The following is a 14,475-nucleotide window of genomic DNA, read 5'->3' on the forward strand; positions in this document are numbered from 1 at the left end:
AAAAAAAAAAAAAACACACACAACAAAACCCACCTTCATTTGTGTATAATCTTATGTGATTTATTGCTTTTTAAATACATTTCAGTTGAAAGCTCTACTGATATACTATTAAAATGTAATGAAACCTTAATTGACACGTTTTTGGCATAATTCTTTGCTGGACTGTTCCCCAACGTTTTTTTAAAAGGAACTCACAGTCTGTTGTGAAGTTTAAAAGTCAGAACTAGATCTTACCTCTTGATGTCAAAAAAGGGAAAAAATAAAAAATAAAAAATTAGGGAGATGAAATTCCAGCTTTCTACTGAGTGATATAGTTCTTTATAATAGGAAGATAGGAAGGTTAAAATATTTTGAACGTATAAAAATATGAGAGAAATTCATATAAGAAAAATCTTCAGAATGTTGTTCATCACAATGCTATAATTTCTGACATAGGATTGTCTCTGATCAAGCGAGTGGAATCTGAGAACAACAGAGAATATCACCATATTCTTCATTTATTAACAATTCTATTTTAGATTAAAATTATTCACTATTATGTTGTTACAGTCTGATCAAATGCAGAGTTTTCTTTTCTTAAATGTATTAAATACTTTTAATTAATATGTGGAGTATTTTGATTTTAAAGTTAGAAAAAGGAATGCATATGTTTTTTATATAACCAATTTAGAAGCCGTATCCAGAGTTTAAGGCCGATAATTGCTTCTGTTCTTAGTACAGAAAAGACACAGTTAAGTTCATCTAAGTGCTTTATGGCATTCAGTTTGCAAGTAGCCAAACTTGAATTACACAAGGGCACTGTAGTAACAAATAAAAATTCGTCCATGGAGTGTCAGAGCGGAATAGCTGTTAAGTTTGAAGTTTATGTTCTTGAATATTTTTTATGAATAATGTTTCTCCCTTAATTTACTGCCTTTAAAATTGTATCCTCAATCAATTTATCAGCTCACAGCTTCTGCTGGGCATGTAGGTCATTTTGAAAATCTAGAGGTCTGCTTATCTTTTGAGGTTTAAAAAAAAATTAAAATCTTTTGAGCTTCAAATATGTGTCTGTGGTCCCAGTCTCTGGAGAATTTTTTTGAAAATGTCACAGTATGGCTGGAGATAACCCATAAGCTGAAATAACTTCTGAATAATTACACTTACTAATTTCATGCTTTATCTTCAAATAATTTATTTTTTTTAAGTCAAATAGCAGCATGCAAGTCAAAAATCAATAATGTTTATTAAATTCTGCATCAAAAGATGAATTATCATTCTTATTATTTTTTGACAGAATGAAGCTGTGCTATTTGTTGCCAAAAGTTAAATCTACTCTGAAGATTCCCAGTGATAAACATTTGCTTCAGCAGTTGGAGTTATGTATACGGAAACTTTTGTGTCAAGAGAAAGACAAAGATGTCCTGACTATTGTGAAAAGAGTGAGTGGTATTTCTTGTTGGGGTTATTAAAAATTAAGATGATCAAAGTGAGGCTTTCTGTTGAGTCTCTTAATATAGGAATAGGAGGCTAAAGACCTATAGCTATTTTGTAATTCTGGATAATTAAGAGATGATGTAATATATTTCATTCTATCAAATTTAAGAGTCGTTTTTTCCTCAGTTACTTTTATTGCAGTTACTTTCTAGATAAAGAACTTTGGCTCAATGTCTGTTTGTGGAGAAAATAGCATATGTCTCCAGATAACACTAGTGTGAACCTAGTAAAAATGATCGAGTCTTTGAGGTAGAAGTATCTGGCTAATTTATTTATTTGACAATGTAAAAAGAAAGCCTTTTCAGTAGTTTCAGATGTTACAATACCTTTGGAATGTGAATGTTCACAAAAGGTTAATCTCTTGAGGCATGTTCATGCTCAGTCTCAAAGAAGCTGGGAATTGAAGCCACCTGAAGGAGGTGGCTACCTTACAGGGCCAGTCTGCAGAAGGGATTGGATGAGCACCTGCTTAGGGTTCCCTGGCTTGTTCATTTTTTCATTCTTGGTTCCTAGGGCCACGTTACAGCGCATCATGCTTCCAAGCTCTCCTCAAGTGTATTTTGAGTTGCATATTAGGTCTATTAGTCCTTCATTGTGAGACTTAGCAGTGCTTTAAGAATACTCTCATGACAGTTTTTGACTTTAAGCATTTGTAGCACAAAAATACAAGCATAGACTTCATGTGTTTAAGGAGAAAAGGCATGTTTAGTTTTGAATACTGCTATTTTAAGCTTTCTTATCTCCACAGTTTTTGAGTTAAAAGTTTGGCTTACTGTTGAGTAAGGATAAATAATATTTTGATTTTTCTTTATAGACAGTGTTAGAATTGGACAGAATGGATATCTCTTTAGATGCTGTAAGTACTTACTAGTTTTCATATTTACCAAGTACTTCTAATTCCCATTTTCATGTAGTGATTTTTTATTTTTATTGATTTTATTTTGAAGTTTCAGAAAAGATTTTACGAAAATGATTTATTGGACCAAGAAAAAGAGAGACAAGAACATCTCCTTTTGGAAATGGTATATTTTATCAGTACAACCTGTCTTTTCTTATTTCTAATAGTTTGTAGCTAAATATGATTGAGACAATAGTTTTATGGTAGGGGAAGTGCATATTACAGAATAACGTGGTAGGTTTATAATCTGTGTATGATTTCATTTTACCCTTTACACTAGGATTAAATCCTTCAAAATAGCATAAACTATGTAAAATATAACAAGATCTTCCTTTTCTTTGCTACCTAAAGGTTATCGTGTCAATTAGAAAGGCAAACTGGAATTGCTTAATAAATATGCACACACAACAACTCTGTAGTTCTAAAGTCCCAAGCATACATTTGAAATTTTTTGAGGGAGCTTTGCAGTTTTTCTGGTGAATGAAACACCTCAGAATTCACATACAGCCTCCACAAACAAAGAAGTTAATGTTATAACTAACTTCTTTTGCACTGAGGACACTGAAGGAAAAGTCAGTGTGTTTGTGTTACAGGCTTTCCTGTTAGACGGAAAGAAAGCAAGAGAGGCCATTGACATCTGTAGCCTTGCAGGAGGGAGCCTTAGTGTAGGTTATATGGAACAAAATCAGCTACAAGGTACCTAGGATTTGGAAAAGAAGTCTGCAGAATGATTTTCCAACTAAGAAAAACATTTATGATCTGTCCGTCGTGGCTGTAAGCAAAAGCTGCAGCAGGCACTTCACCACATAGCCTACTACATTTTCACAGAACCTTGGTTAAATGACTTTCAAGGATTGTAGGAATCCTCCATTCTGTTGCCTCCTCTGCAGACCAGTGTGTGCAAAGCTAGGAAGCTGACAGGCTTTAGAAGAGGCCAGGTATTGTTAGTACAGTTTCTCTGACTTCTTGTGATGGAACTGCCCTGTAGCGAACCAGTACAGGTTCAAGACTGTCCAAAAATTTCCCCTGATTCCTCTGCAGAGCTTGTGTTTGTGGCCCACTTTGATATCAATAGGTACTACAGGCTTTCTCTTAGGCTGTTAATTTTCTCAATTATATGATATCTGTCTCATGTACATCCTGCCACCTCCTATTATCTTGCACCCATGGTTCAATCATTTGTTCTCAGGATGCATATTCATTACGTACACTTGTTCTTAGTGCAAAACTTGATCTTAGCTTTAGCAGGTTTTAGGTAGGTACAGTTACTGTTTTTTATAGTGAAAGCATTTGGGGCTATGGCAATATAGCCTTTAGTGAGCCCTGTGTTGTAGTGTTTCATAAGATTTATTTTTACCATGTTTCTACAGCTGGACATCAGAAGAGTGCCTGTATTTTTATGACATGGATATGGACATGCCTTCTGTATCACAGAGGTCTTTTTGAGCATATACTGAGTGGCATACTTTTGAAGAATCAGAGGTGTACACAGAAAACTGTGGCATGTCACAGTTCTGAATAGATGAGGAGTTATTGGACCCAGTTACAGCTTTTAGTATTATTTAATAAGTTTATTAAAAAGATTCTTTAATTTTAGAAAATGACTTAGTAGAAACTATATTCCAGAAACCTTGACCTGAATTAATTACCTCTTTTTTTTTTTTTTTTAACTTGGTTAGTAATTTGAGTGAAATGGAAGAAAAGTGTAGAATAGTTTGGGTTCACTTGGCACTTTTCATTATGAATATAGCACAGAAAATAAACTAATATATTAGATAGGTTTTTGAAGATGGAGTGATACCTATTCACCAAGAATCATGAGACAAGTGTTGGCTTCAAACTGTTGATATATCTGGCTAACTCTTCTGTCTATGGATGTGCTCTCGGAAGATATTCTAAGGCTAGCTAATATTACAGAAAGGCAAAAAACAAAATCCCCAAAATTGAAGAACTGTAATACTTTTATTTTCCATAAAGGCTATCACCTTTAGATGTTAATTTTTGGTCTTTTAAAAGTTTAAGCATATGTGACACACCTTACTGTTAGAGAAAAACATTTTCATTGATGTTTGAATTCATAATGTTCCCAGTTGCAGAGAGTCTTGTACACTTGCGTCCTTTAGCCACATCTATTATTTCATGTATGTTCTATTATCAGAGCATGTATGTAGCACCACAGTTTTCCATTGGAAACAGTCAATTTCTATATCCTTTGTACCTTTTAAAAAAAGGGGGGGAGAAAAAAAAGCCTTTGCAGTGATAGTAGGAAAGTGTAGAAATTAACTGTTATTTTGGTGAGTTGGAAGCATGCCCTTTTTTGTAAATGTCCAGCCTAGTTGTAAAATATTTTTTTTTTGTTATTATTACTGTTTTTTTTAGCTGAGTAACATCTAAGGAAATTATTAATTTTTTAGGAACAACTTGAAAAAGAGAAGCAGCAAAGTGAAGGAAGATCTACAAATGTTAATGATAAAATATTTGAAAAGAAGCGTAAGTTTATTTGTGTGCATATTGCTTGTACATTTATTACTTTTACTTTTACATAGGTAGGAGAGAAAGAAGCAGAAAGGAGACACTGCTTATACAGTTAATACCAGAACTTTAGAAAGTGACAATAAAACTATTTTGTTGTTGTTGTTTTCTGTATGTTTCTAAAGATACTTAGGAAAATTGACTTGATATTAGAAGGAAGGCTTTTGCCTTTATTAATGAAATACATGACTTTAATATGTTTCATTTTAGGATGTAATATAAGAACTTGCCTGTGGTATTTCCAAAGTATTAGTAGCACCTGATTAGATATTATTGCCACAGGACTTGTAATGTTATGCTTTCTTTCTTTAGGTAAAGCTATTAAACAGAGACAAGTAATTTATAGTAGGCTTTTTTTTTTTTTTTTTTTTTTTAGGTAGAGACAATAAAACGTCATCAGTGTTGGCAAAAAGTATGACTCTTTCTGTTTCTGGGAGCTCTTCTGGTACATCAGCAGGTGAAGATTCTCCAAAAAATTATTCTAGAATGCTTTGGTTTCATATAAGCAGGTTAAAAACCAGCAAAGCTGCTGTTGGTTTTTGTGGGCCAGAGTTTCACTTAGGTAAATAGGAAAATAATCCATTCCTAGAACTCAGTGTAATTTCTATGCTTTTTGGTTTTATTTTATTCTTTGGTATATAATAGGCAACTTCAATTAATTATTGAGGTATTTATATCAGTTTTTCAGTTACCATAGGTTTACAGAATATGACATTAAAAGGTGTTCTTAATTACTGAGTAAATGCATGATTTCTATATTAAAAATTGTTGCTACTTGTAATTTTAGGCAAAGAAGACAAGAAATCCAAGTTGGTTCGAAGTCAGTCTTTCAGTACTCAAGCACTACATCCAAAATACAGCAACATAGACAAGTGTCCTAAGTATCTTTTTGTATATTAATTGCTACCTAATAGATAGCTGTAATGAAATTATAGGCATGTTAATCTATAGAAATGGGGATGTGCTCACTGAGTTGTGACCTAAATTTTCAGCTTTTTACTTGGGTAAGGTTGTTTTTTAGTTTTGAACTGAGGGAAGAAATATCATTTTAAGGCATACTGAGGTCTACAAATTCTTGAGAGTTCCTTTTAAGTTCATATATGCCATCTTTTATCACATATAAATTTATTTTTCAATATGAACTGCGTTATCTAAATTCTTTAAAAAAAATAGCATATCTTTCTCATTTAATTTATTCAGATAAACTCAGAAATTACTTTAAACATTATCAAAGAGTAGGATGGAAAATTATGCAATTGAGAAGAATAATAAGCAATTTTGTTTTGTTTTGTTTAAGTAAAAGCTCTGCTACAGGATATACATCTTCAGTATCAGGAATGGGGAAGAGTTGTATGTTATCCTTTACTGGTAAGTAGGTTATTACGTTATATTTACATTTGGTTTTGTGAGGATGATGACTTTCTGGGCCCTGTCAAACAGGCATGCTGAAAGATACTGTCTGCCCAAATAACTTAAAACAATAGATATCCATTATGTTTGAGCACTTAATAAGTGTTAGTCTAGTTAGTCAATTTTTCTGATTTTTATTTATTTATATTTTTCTTCATGTTCATTTAATGTTACAGTTAAAAATAGTAAAAATAAACATGAATTTGGCATTTCCATCTTATGTGAGCAAAGGCATATCGTGTTTATGCTCTACTGAACTGGGTGAGAGAAACCACTGTCTGGAAATGCTTCTCTCTCCATTTGCAGTTGAAGAGTTTGGATTATTAGTTTAGAATGCTTTCAGGAGGAACATGTCTTTTTCCATTCACTACCAGTAGACACTAGATAATTAGCAACCATTCACATACAGAAAGTTAACCTTTTGAAATAGAAAATATCCTGTTATTGCTGTAAGAAAAACGTCTCATTCTGATCATTCTGTGTATTTTTTTCAGACAAAATTCTTTGTCTAACCTACAGCTTTTTATTCCAGATGATACATTCCGGACTCATTCCACTGGTAATAGTAGGAATGCTACCTTCCCTTCCAGTTCCTCCCTTACAACTTCTCGCAACTCCTTTAATTCAGCTGACCAAAAGAACAACGGAAATAAAGAGAGTCAGTCCCGAAAGATGAGCATGTAAGTGGTTGACAAGAGGTTAGGCCAAGTTTATTTGTAACGTCTTCAAAGGGAACACAAAAGAGCCCTGGAAAATTAAACCTATATTTATGATACTTTTTTTTTTTTTGACCAGATTTTGAAATACAAAACCAGCAGGATAGAAATGTGGTATGTGCAATTACAAATGCTTTCAAGATTGCTGTACATTCCCTTTTAATTAGTCTTTCTCATTGTTTGCTTTGCACATGTTCGTATTCAGCTGGTGTGATACGGGGAGGGTGGAATGGGACAAAGTGAACGTTAATGCATTTGATATATAATAATTATAGTCACTGTGATTAGCTGCCTGTAGTTGGAGAAATAGAATGTATGTGTTTATTTTTTCCTCTTCCTTCTTTTTATGTGTTTGTATATGTTTATGTGTTACTATCCAAAGATTTTTATAGAATTTTGATGAACTGATAATGTTAGTTGTTATTAAGGCTGCCTCTTTGCCTTATGTTAATTTTTTTAATTAAAAAAAAAAAAAAAAAAAAAAAGCCTCAATCCTAGGCATCTTCCTCAGGCTGTTTTTCTGTAAATGGCAGCCTGAACTGTTCAACGTTTTGAAGTAACAAAATGAAAGATGAATTTCTTTGGTCCTTTGATAAAATTGTAACAATTTTCTTAGAGAATCTCTGTGATGTGTACTTATTTGGTCAAGCCTCCATAGATTCTAGTAGCTAATTCCCTGCAGATTCCTTTTACAGAATAGTTTATAGTTCTGAATTACTGTCATTTGACTAGCTGTAATTTTAGGTGCTCAAACAGATCTTTGTTTTCCATCAGAGATTTGCTTGCTGAGCCAAAGCAGGATGGAGAAAGGATAGAAAGCATAGGAGCCAGATACAGCACAAAAGTGAGGTTGTTTGGGAAAAATAGACTTGAATGTAAGAGAAATTAAAACTAGTTGAAAAGGATGGGAAAATGCAGGCTGGTACTTGCATTTGAAAGGTAGGAGAGACCAAGGAGAGTACAGAACCTGAGGCTATGACTTGATGGACAAAAATAATGGAGCTGAGATATGTATGCTTGGCCAGATAAGGAAGAGAAGAGGCATGACACTAGTTTGCCAGATACAAAGAGGAAACAATAGTGATATCATTCTTTCTAGTAACTTAAATAAGCATCTGTACGAACTCATATTTTTCCACTTCAATATTTTCAGATTCCTTCAAAAAAATCAAGACATTCCCTCCACACTTTACTCACGGATGAGTTTAAACAATTATTTAATTGTAAAATAAATCACTTAAAAGTTTAACAGATGTCAGAAATGTTCTCTGAACAGCTTGCTTTCATCTACTTGTATACATTACATTATGATACAGTCCCTTGCTCTTTCTCAACTGGAATTTTACCACCTTCTTTGTACAAGATAAATTTATTCTGGAACAAAATCAAACTTGCATAGTGACCTATTGTTTCTTAAGCTGCATTTTCTTTGTAGAAAAAGTTGGACAGTGAGTACTGAATGAAAGTGGACACTATATGTTGAGTCAGTGCTTTCACAGCAGAAGTACTTTAAGATGCCAAGTCAAATTGCACTCTGTTCCTGTGCTTGCCAGAGCCTAATGCATTCTCTTAAATACTCCACACAGTGCTTACTTTTGATAGGTAGTCATTAAGCGCTCGATTATTTCAAAGTGCCTGATTGCATACTAAACTGTTAGATTAGTAGATTAGCTAATCATTTCCAGCTATCTGTGTAAGTAAATGGGACATATGCCTTGAGCACATAAGATCACATACAGTGCTACCTACTTAGAAAAATTAGGTCTTCAAAAATTTGTGTTCTTTTACACTAATCAATGTATACCTTTGCTCCCTCTCTTTAAAACTAGAATAATAGTTCACACATTGTGACTTTTTAGCAGCCATTGTAGAAATTCCAATTACTCATTCATCTTGCACAGATTTTTGAAAATTTATTAGTATTCACAAAACAGTTTGATACTAAAATTAATTAGATATTTTTTCACACCTTATAAAAAATTTTCAAATTTCAAAGTTTTTTGCTATTTGCAACTTAAAATAAAACTAATATATTTTGTTTGAACACAAAGGGGCAGAAAAAGACCCACAACAGAGCAGCCTATACCTTTGACTTCAGGCAGGAAAACGGAGGTTAGGAGACCCAGCTTCAAGTGTCAGTGTGCCATACCCAAATGAATAGTTTAACAAACTACTTGAAAGTATGTATCTGATTATACAGAATGATCTGGATGCTTCCTCTGGTTTAGAAAGTCCCTAAACTGCATAGTGTCAGAAGTCAAGAGGATATACTAGGGGAAGAAAAGGATTTTTGGAGAAAGAAGAGTAGGTTTTGGATAGCCTACATTTGGCTCTGAATGTGAGTTTTAATATTCTGTGTTCTTATGGGAGAACACATCTCTCAAGTTAGCATTATGTTTATTGTTTGGAACCTTCAATTTCTCTTTTGTAAACTGGCCCAGTACTTAATTGTTTTCATTAAAAAATGGAGCAGCCCTACAAAGAGAGAGTAAGAGCTATCTACAAAGAGATAGTAAGAGCTATCATTCAGGAACAGTTGGTGGTAAATGCATTCCCTCATGACCTTGTTGACCACAGATTTACTACCTTTTGGTTTATTCACTCTTTTGAATGTATAATGTAACTTTTAATATGCTTCTTTCTCTAAGTTATTATGCGGGTCTTTAAAGAATGGAAGATTAGAGCAATAATGTGTTGTTTAATAATTAAATACCAACAGATAATTATTAGTGATTCTTACTCAAAAGTTATGTATGTTTGGACATAATATTACTTAATTGACTAAATGTATTTTTTTTTCCATAAAACTTCTCTAATGCATATCTGCAAAGGTTCACTTTTGACGAGTCCTTCTGCAATTTTTAGGGGTGAAGAATTTCTTTTTCCATATATTTCATGTATTTGTGCTATTCTAGGACTTTCTAAAATCCAAAGTTACTTTGATGCAGAACTGAGGTGTTGCCATTCTCAAGAGCTCAAATATTTTGTTTGTTCCACTTCAGAGAAGTTTGCACTGATTAAAATATTCCTTTTTTTTTTTTTTTTAAATAATATAGATACAGGAAAGACAATCTCTGTAAAGCCTGATCTAGTGCTTACAAGCAGACAGTTGGAAAATGACCACTGGATTTAGCGTCATTTGTCAAACCTTAGGTAATACTCAGGCAATAGAAAATGCAAGAATTATGCTGAAGATGTACCCATATATGTTAATGGTGGAGCCACAGAAGAGACGAGCACCTTATGGAGTAGGATAGAATCACAAAGAACACTGGTTGAATATTTCATCCCACAGGAGACCATACTTAAGTCAATTTGCAGAGCAAATGTACTGATCAGACTTCCTGCTGAAGTGATGCTAGTTAGATCTTGAATCATCCTAGGGCAGAAATTTACACCATTTGTAAACACTGAGTTGCATAAAGTAGTCCAGTTTTGTATTATTATACTGCACAGATTTATTATTTTCTTGAAAATGTTTTCATTTAGGGATAAGTAATGCTCTTTTGCTTGAGTTTATTTAATTTTCGATTTAAAAAGTGTAAGTTAACTTCAAGAATGAGGAGTACAGGCTTTCCATTCTGTAGAAGGTGGGAGTAGATTTACTGATGCATTGAAATCAATTTGTTATTGATAAGTTGATATCAGTATCTTGTAAGATATCCACAGCTGACCTTTAAGATATCCATAGTAATATGTTGTAACAATTATATGCATAAGTATCTTGAGGTAGTGTCTTTCATCCAGTCATATAATTGCTTTAGGAGGTTGAGCACAAGATTAAATAGTTCTGCTACTGATATACTACACATTGAGGTGATTACTTAAGGCTTATAATCATGTTTTCCTCCTGCCATATAAGATGGTACAAGTTCTGAGGTCCAGTGGCATTTGAAGGCATTTTGGGTTCCACCTGTACCATGAAGCTAATAGATACCCTAAAGGTGGTGTATTGTCATGGTAGGTTCCACCAGCAATTTTTAAGAGTGAAGAAGAACAATATCTTGCTTTGTAAATTGTATTATAAAATATTGATGCAAATTATTATTTCCATGGATTTCTGCAAGTGAAGTCCTGTTCTTTCAAAGATTTCTAGCAGTTACAGAAAGTTGTTAGTTGACATAGCTGCAACTTGGTGAAGCTAAATACTGGTATTTTTAAAGATTAAAAAATTAAGGCTATGAAAAGTGCAGAAATTGTCCAAACCACATTATGGTCAATAGAAGACCTAGAAATAACACTGTAGAGATCTCTAAGCTTCTCTCTCTTTGCTTTCTCCATTTCCATCAGATTTTATCGTGCGTAAGGCTGGAAACATTGCATCATTTATAGACATGAGTAGACTGCTTGTACTATCTTAGCCATCTCACTTAAAGAGATCTCTACATTACTGTTGCAATATTAATGGGGAAATAGTCACTTCCTGTGAAGAATGCCCTCAAAATGTGTCTGTAGGATTTTTCAGTGAGTGCAGTAGAGCAGCTAGTAATTTTTGAAGCACAGCAGCTAACAGTTATTTTAGAATGTTGCACACAGTAGCAGTTTATTATGTTCTTTAATAATATAGCAACAACATATTGTATGTGTTTCTTCTTTTGCATGAAGAAAAAACAGAAAATCAAACCCTTAGATCTTCTGACAGAAAAAGAAGAGAACCGGAGACTGTTGGAAGCAACATTCTTGTGCGATAAATCTGGAGAAGCAGATGGGACTCTATAATGCCTGGAGTGACAAAATGTATCTTGCATTGTTAAAATCTTTTATCTTTTAAATAAAATCCCAAGTTGTAAAATATGTTCCAATAAGTAACGTAATGGTTGCAGAATTCTAATGTTGTAGTGAAATGTTATGAAATATAACTTCAGCTATGTGCTCTTAACTGCTGCAGCTAAAGAGAGGATTTTGATTTCTTCAGTGATGCCTTTGTAGTTCAAGTTCTTGGATCTAGAATGCGTATATCCATTACTTAATTGGGCCTATTTACAATTTTAGCAGTTCTTAGCATCCATATTTTATTCAAGAAATAGAAGTAATTGTTATGAATATGAAAAAGTAATCCCACATTTTAAGGAACTTTCAAACTTTCAAATTTAAGACCAAAATCCAGAACCATTGATCAGTTTTATATAGATAAAACATAAACTTCAGTAGCATTGTGCGTGAATTTGGAGGTAATGTTTTTACAAGTACTAAGTAAAGTTAATAAAAATCCTGTGTAAGTTTCAAAGCAATCTAAAAGCAGATGTCTCCAGATAATACTAAAAAAAATGTTTTATTTCATAATTTTTGTTGTATAAATACTTGTTTTAATTTTTAGTATTTCAGATTGTATTTTCACTTGAATAATTTATAATGATGAACCTAGTTTTTAATTAGCTCTTATTGCAAGCAATCATGCTTCAGTGATGTCATCTGCATTTGTTTGTATTAATACTAATGTTTCTATCAAAATATGTCTGTGGAAAAAACATGCAATTCTATTTTAAAAGAAAATTCTATTTATGCCAATACTTGAGAGAGATTGTATGTATGAAGCTATTGTCAGCTTCTCTATTTCAAAATGGAAGCAGCATAACTATATTGATAGCAGAAATAACTGTTTTTTAAAATCTGTTGGTATATGATAAAGACGATCTGATTTGTGATTGCATATGCGTGTGTGGTTACTTTTTATAATGTAAAAATATGAATGATGAATTTACTCAAAATAAAACCTAGGACAATGCTGTACATGCATGTTCCTGAAATAAATATTTTTTTCTCAGGGCATCTTTTATAATTAAATAAAAGCATTTACCTACAGAAGGTATTTATTTTAAATAACAATAATGCTAGATTTATGCTGTCTTGTGTGGAGTACAAAATGTGTCTTTGACTTTAGCAGTGTTTCACTGTCTGAATACTTAAGCTTCTTACTCTGCTGCTGGATTTAGGTGCTCTGTCCCTAGTCATAAACATTGTTTAGATTCTGTGAAAATTTCCAAGTTTTCAGTTTGTTCTGCAGCGTGGTATAGGAGCTTGTAAATCACAGATTTCTTTAAAAGCTACTTCTAGTATTGTGATATTTCTGACATGCAGTATTGATGCAGATATACAGACTTCCCATGCTGGCTCCTCCCGGTTTGGCTTTTGTTCCACTCTCACTTCCCCAGGGACAACAGACTCAACATACCAGGTACAGCTGTTCAGCCGTGGGCCAGAAGAAACTGCTCAATCTGTTCTCGGTCCGACTTCTGCCAGGGACCAAATCAAGTCAGCAGTGCCCAGCTGCAGAACAGGACTCATAACTGTATTTGACCCTCAAATGCCTTTATTAGAACGATGTACAACAGCTAGTAAGTTCAGAAACTTGAACCCAAGCTCTTTCTCCCCTTTATAAGCATGTAATGTGTTCTGTATACAGTCTGTCATTTGTTTGTTCTTGGTTGTCATTTGTCCATCACTTTTTAACTGGTTAATTTATTTAATGCTGGTAACACGTGTTCCACTCAATAACCCTACCATGTATTAAATTCCTGCTATGTAATCTTTAAGTGCTATATTTAGACATCCTTGTACATCTTTTGTCTGTACATCTTCTTGTACACCAGGTGCACATACACATGGTGTTTTGTGTATACTTTAATCAGTCCTTTGCACTACAGACCTCCATCCCAGGTTGGACAGCACCAATACTTCTGAATCTTCTGCAGGTTTTTTTTTTTTTTTTTTTTTTAATCTGCAATTCAGAACAACAGCTGGAGGTCAATTGTACAATGATAATTGTGTGGTTCTCTCTAGTAGAATCCCTCCTATTAATCATTCTGAGGCAGGAAGGAGTGATTCCTCTTCTTTCTGGGTGCATTCATGCTGCAACGTGAAGTCAAGTTAGATGTACTTTATCAGTCTAGTCAGGTACCAGTCTGCCTGATAATTCCTTTTGTAATGGGCTTATACCAGTGTCTGGGTTTCTGTAAATAGACAACTGATAGTAACTGAGGTTTTTATTTTTAGAGCTGTTTACCAGCTTTACCCTGAAGTCTTATCTTTCATTCCTTCCCTGGGTACTGTGAAAATACTTCTCGTGTGGATACATCTGGAGGCCAATAGATACCTTTGAAGTTTCTCTGCCAAATGATTCTGAAAACTCTTCTGCCCCCTTTTGGGCAGATGTTTTCTGAAATATGTAAGAAAACAGAGGAATGCTTAGGTCTTTTGGTTACATATAGTGAGAAGTAGCTTCTTGCATCGTTTCAAACCTATATATGGACTGTGTTAATTAAATTTTTCTGAATGTTATAAAGATCTTCCTACTCTGTCTTTTAATGTTCTGTTGGAATCACTACTCTATTTGAATGGAAATAGTCTTTGAAATAGTCTTCAGGAGTATTTTGGAAACACCTTTTGCATTTTAGGATCAACCCTGTGAAATTTATTCCAATTTGGGGAAGGTATTTTTACCCT

At 33.6% G+C, this 14,475-nt stretch overlaps 1 protein-coding gene across 1 annotated transcript in view; it reads left to right on the forward strand.

Annotated features, from left to right (window-relative positions):
- Window positions 1-11,662, forward strand: part of PPP4R4 (protein phosphatase 4 regulatory subunit 4) — a gene marked incomplete at both ends in the record, with an annotated part of 70,662 nt that extends 59,000 nt beyond the window's left edge. Inside the window, 9 exons of the mRNA XM_084287132.1 lie at window positions 1,277-1,421; window positions 2,291-2,332; window positions 2,424-2,498; window positions 4,789-4,864; window positions 5,283-5,363; window positions 5,694-5,787; window positions 6,204-6,274; window positions 6,849-6,996; window positions 11,638-11,662. Of these exons, the coding sequence (XP_084143258.1) occupies window positions 1,277-1,421; window positions 2,291-2,332; window positions 2,424-2,498; window positions 4,789-4,864; window positions 5,283-5,363; window positions 5,694-5,787; window positions 6,204-6,274; window positions 6,849-6,996; window positions 11,638-11,662 (757 nt within the window). The remainder of the gene's footprint in view (window positions 1-1,276; window positions 1,422-2,290; window positions 2,333-2,423; window positions 2,499-4,788; window positions 4,865-5,282; window positions 5,364-5,693; window positions 5,788-6,203; window positions 6,275-6,848; window positions 6,997-11,637) is intronic.
- Between the last annotated feature and the right edge of the window lie 2,813 nt (window positions 11,663-14,475).

The sequence above is a fragment of the Netta rufina genome, assembly GCF_964035555.1.
Source record: "Netta rufina genome assembly, chromosome: 5".
NCBI lineage: Eukaryota > Metazoa > Chordata > Aves > Anseriformes > Anatidae > Netta > Netta rufina.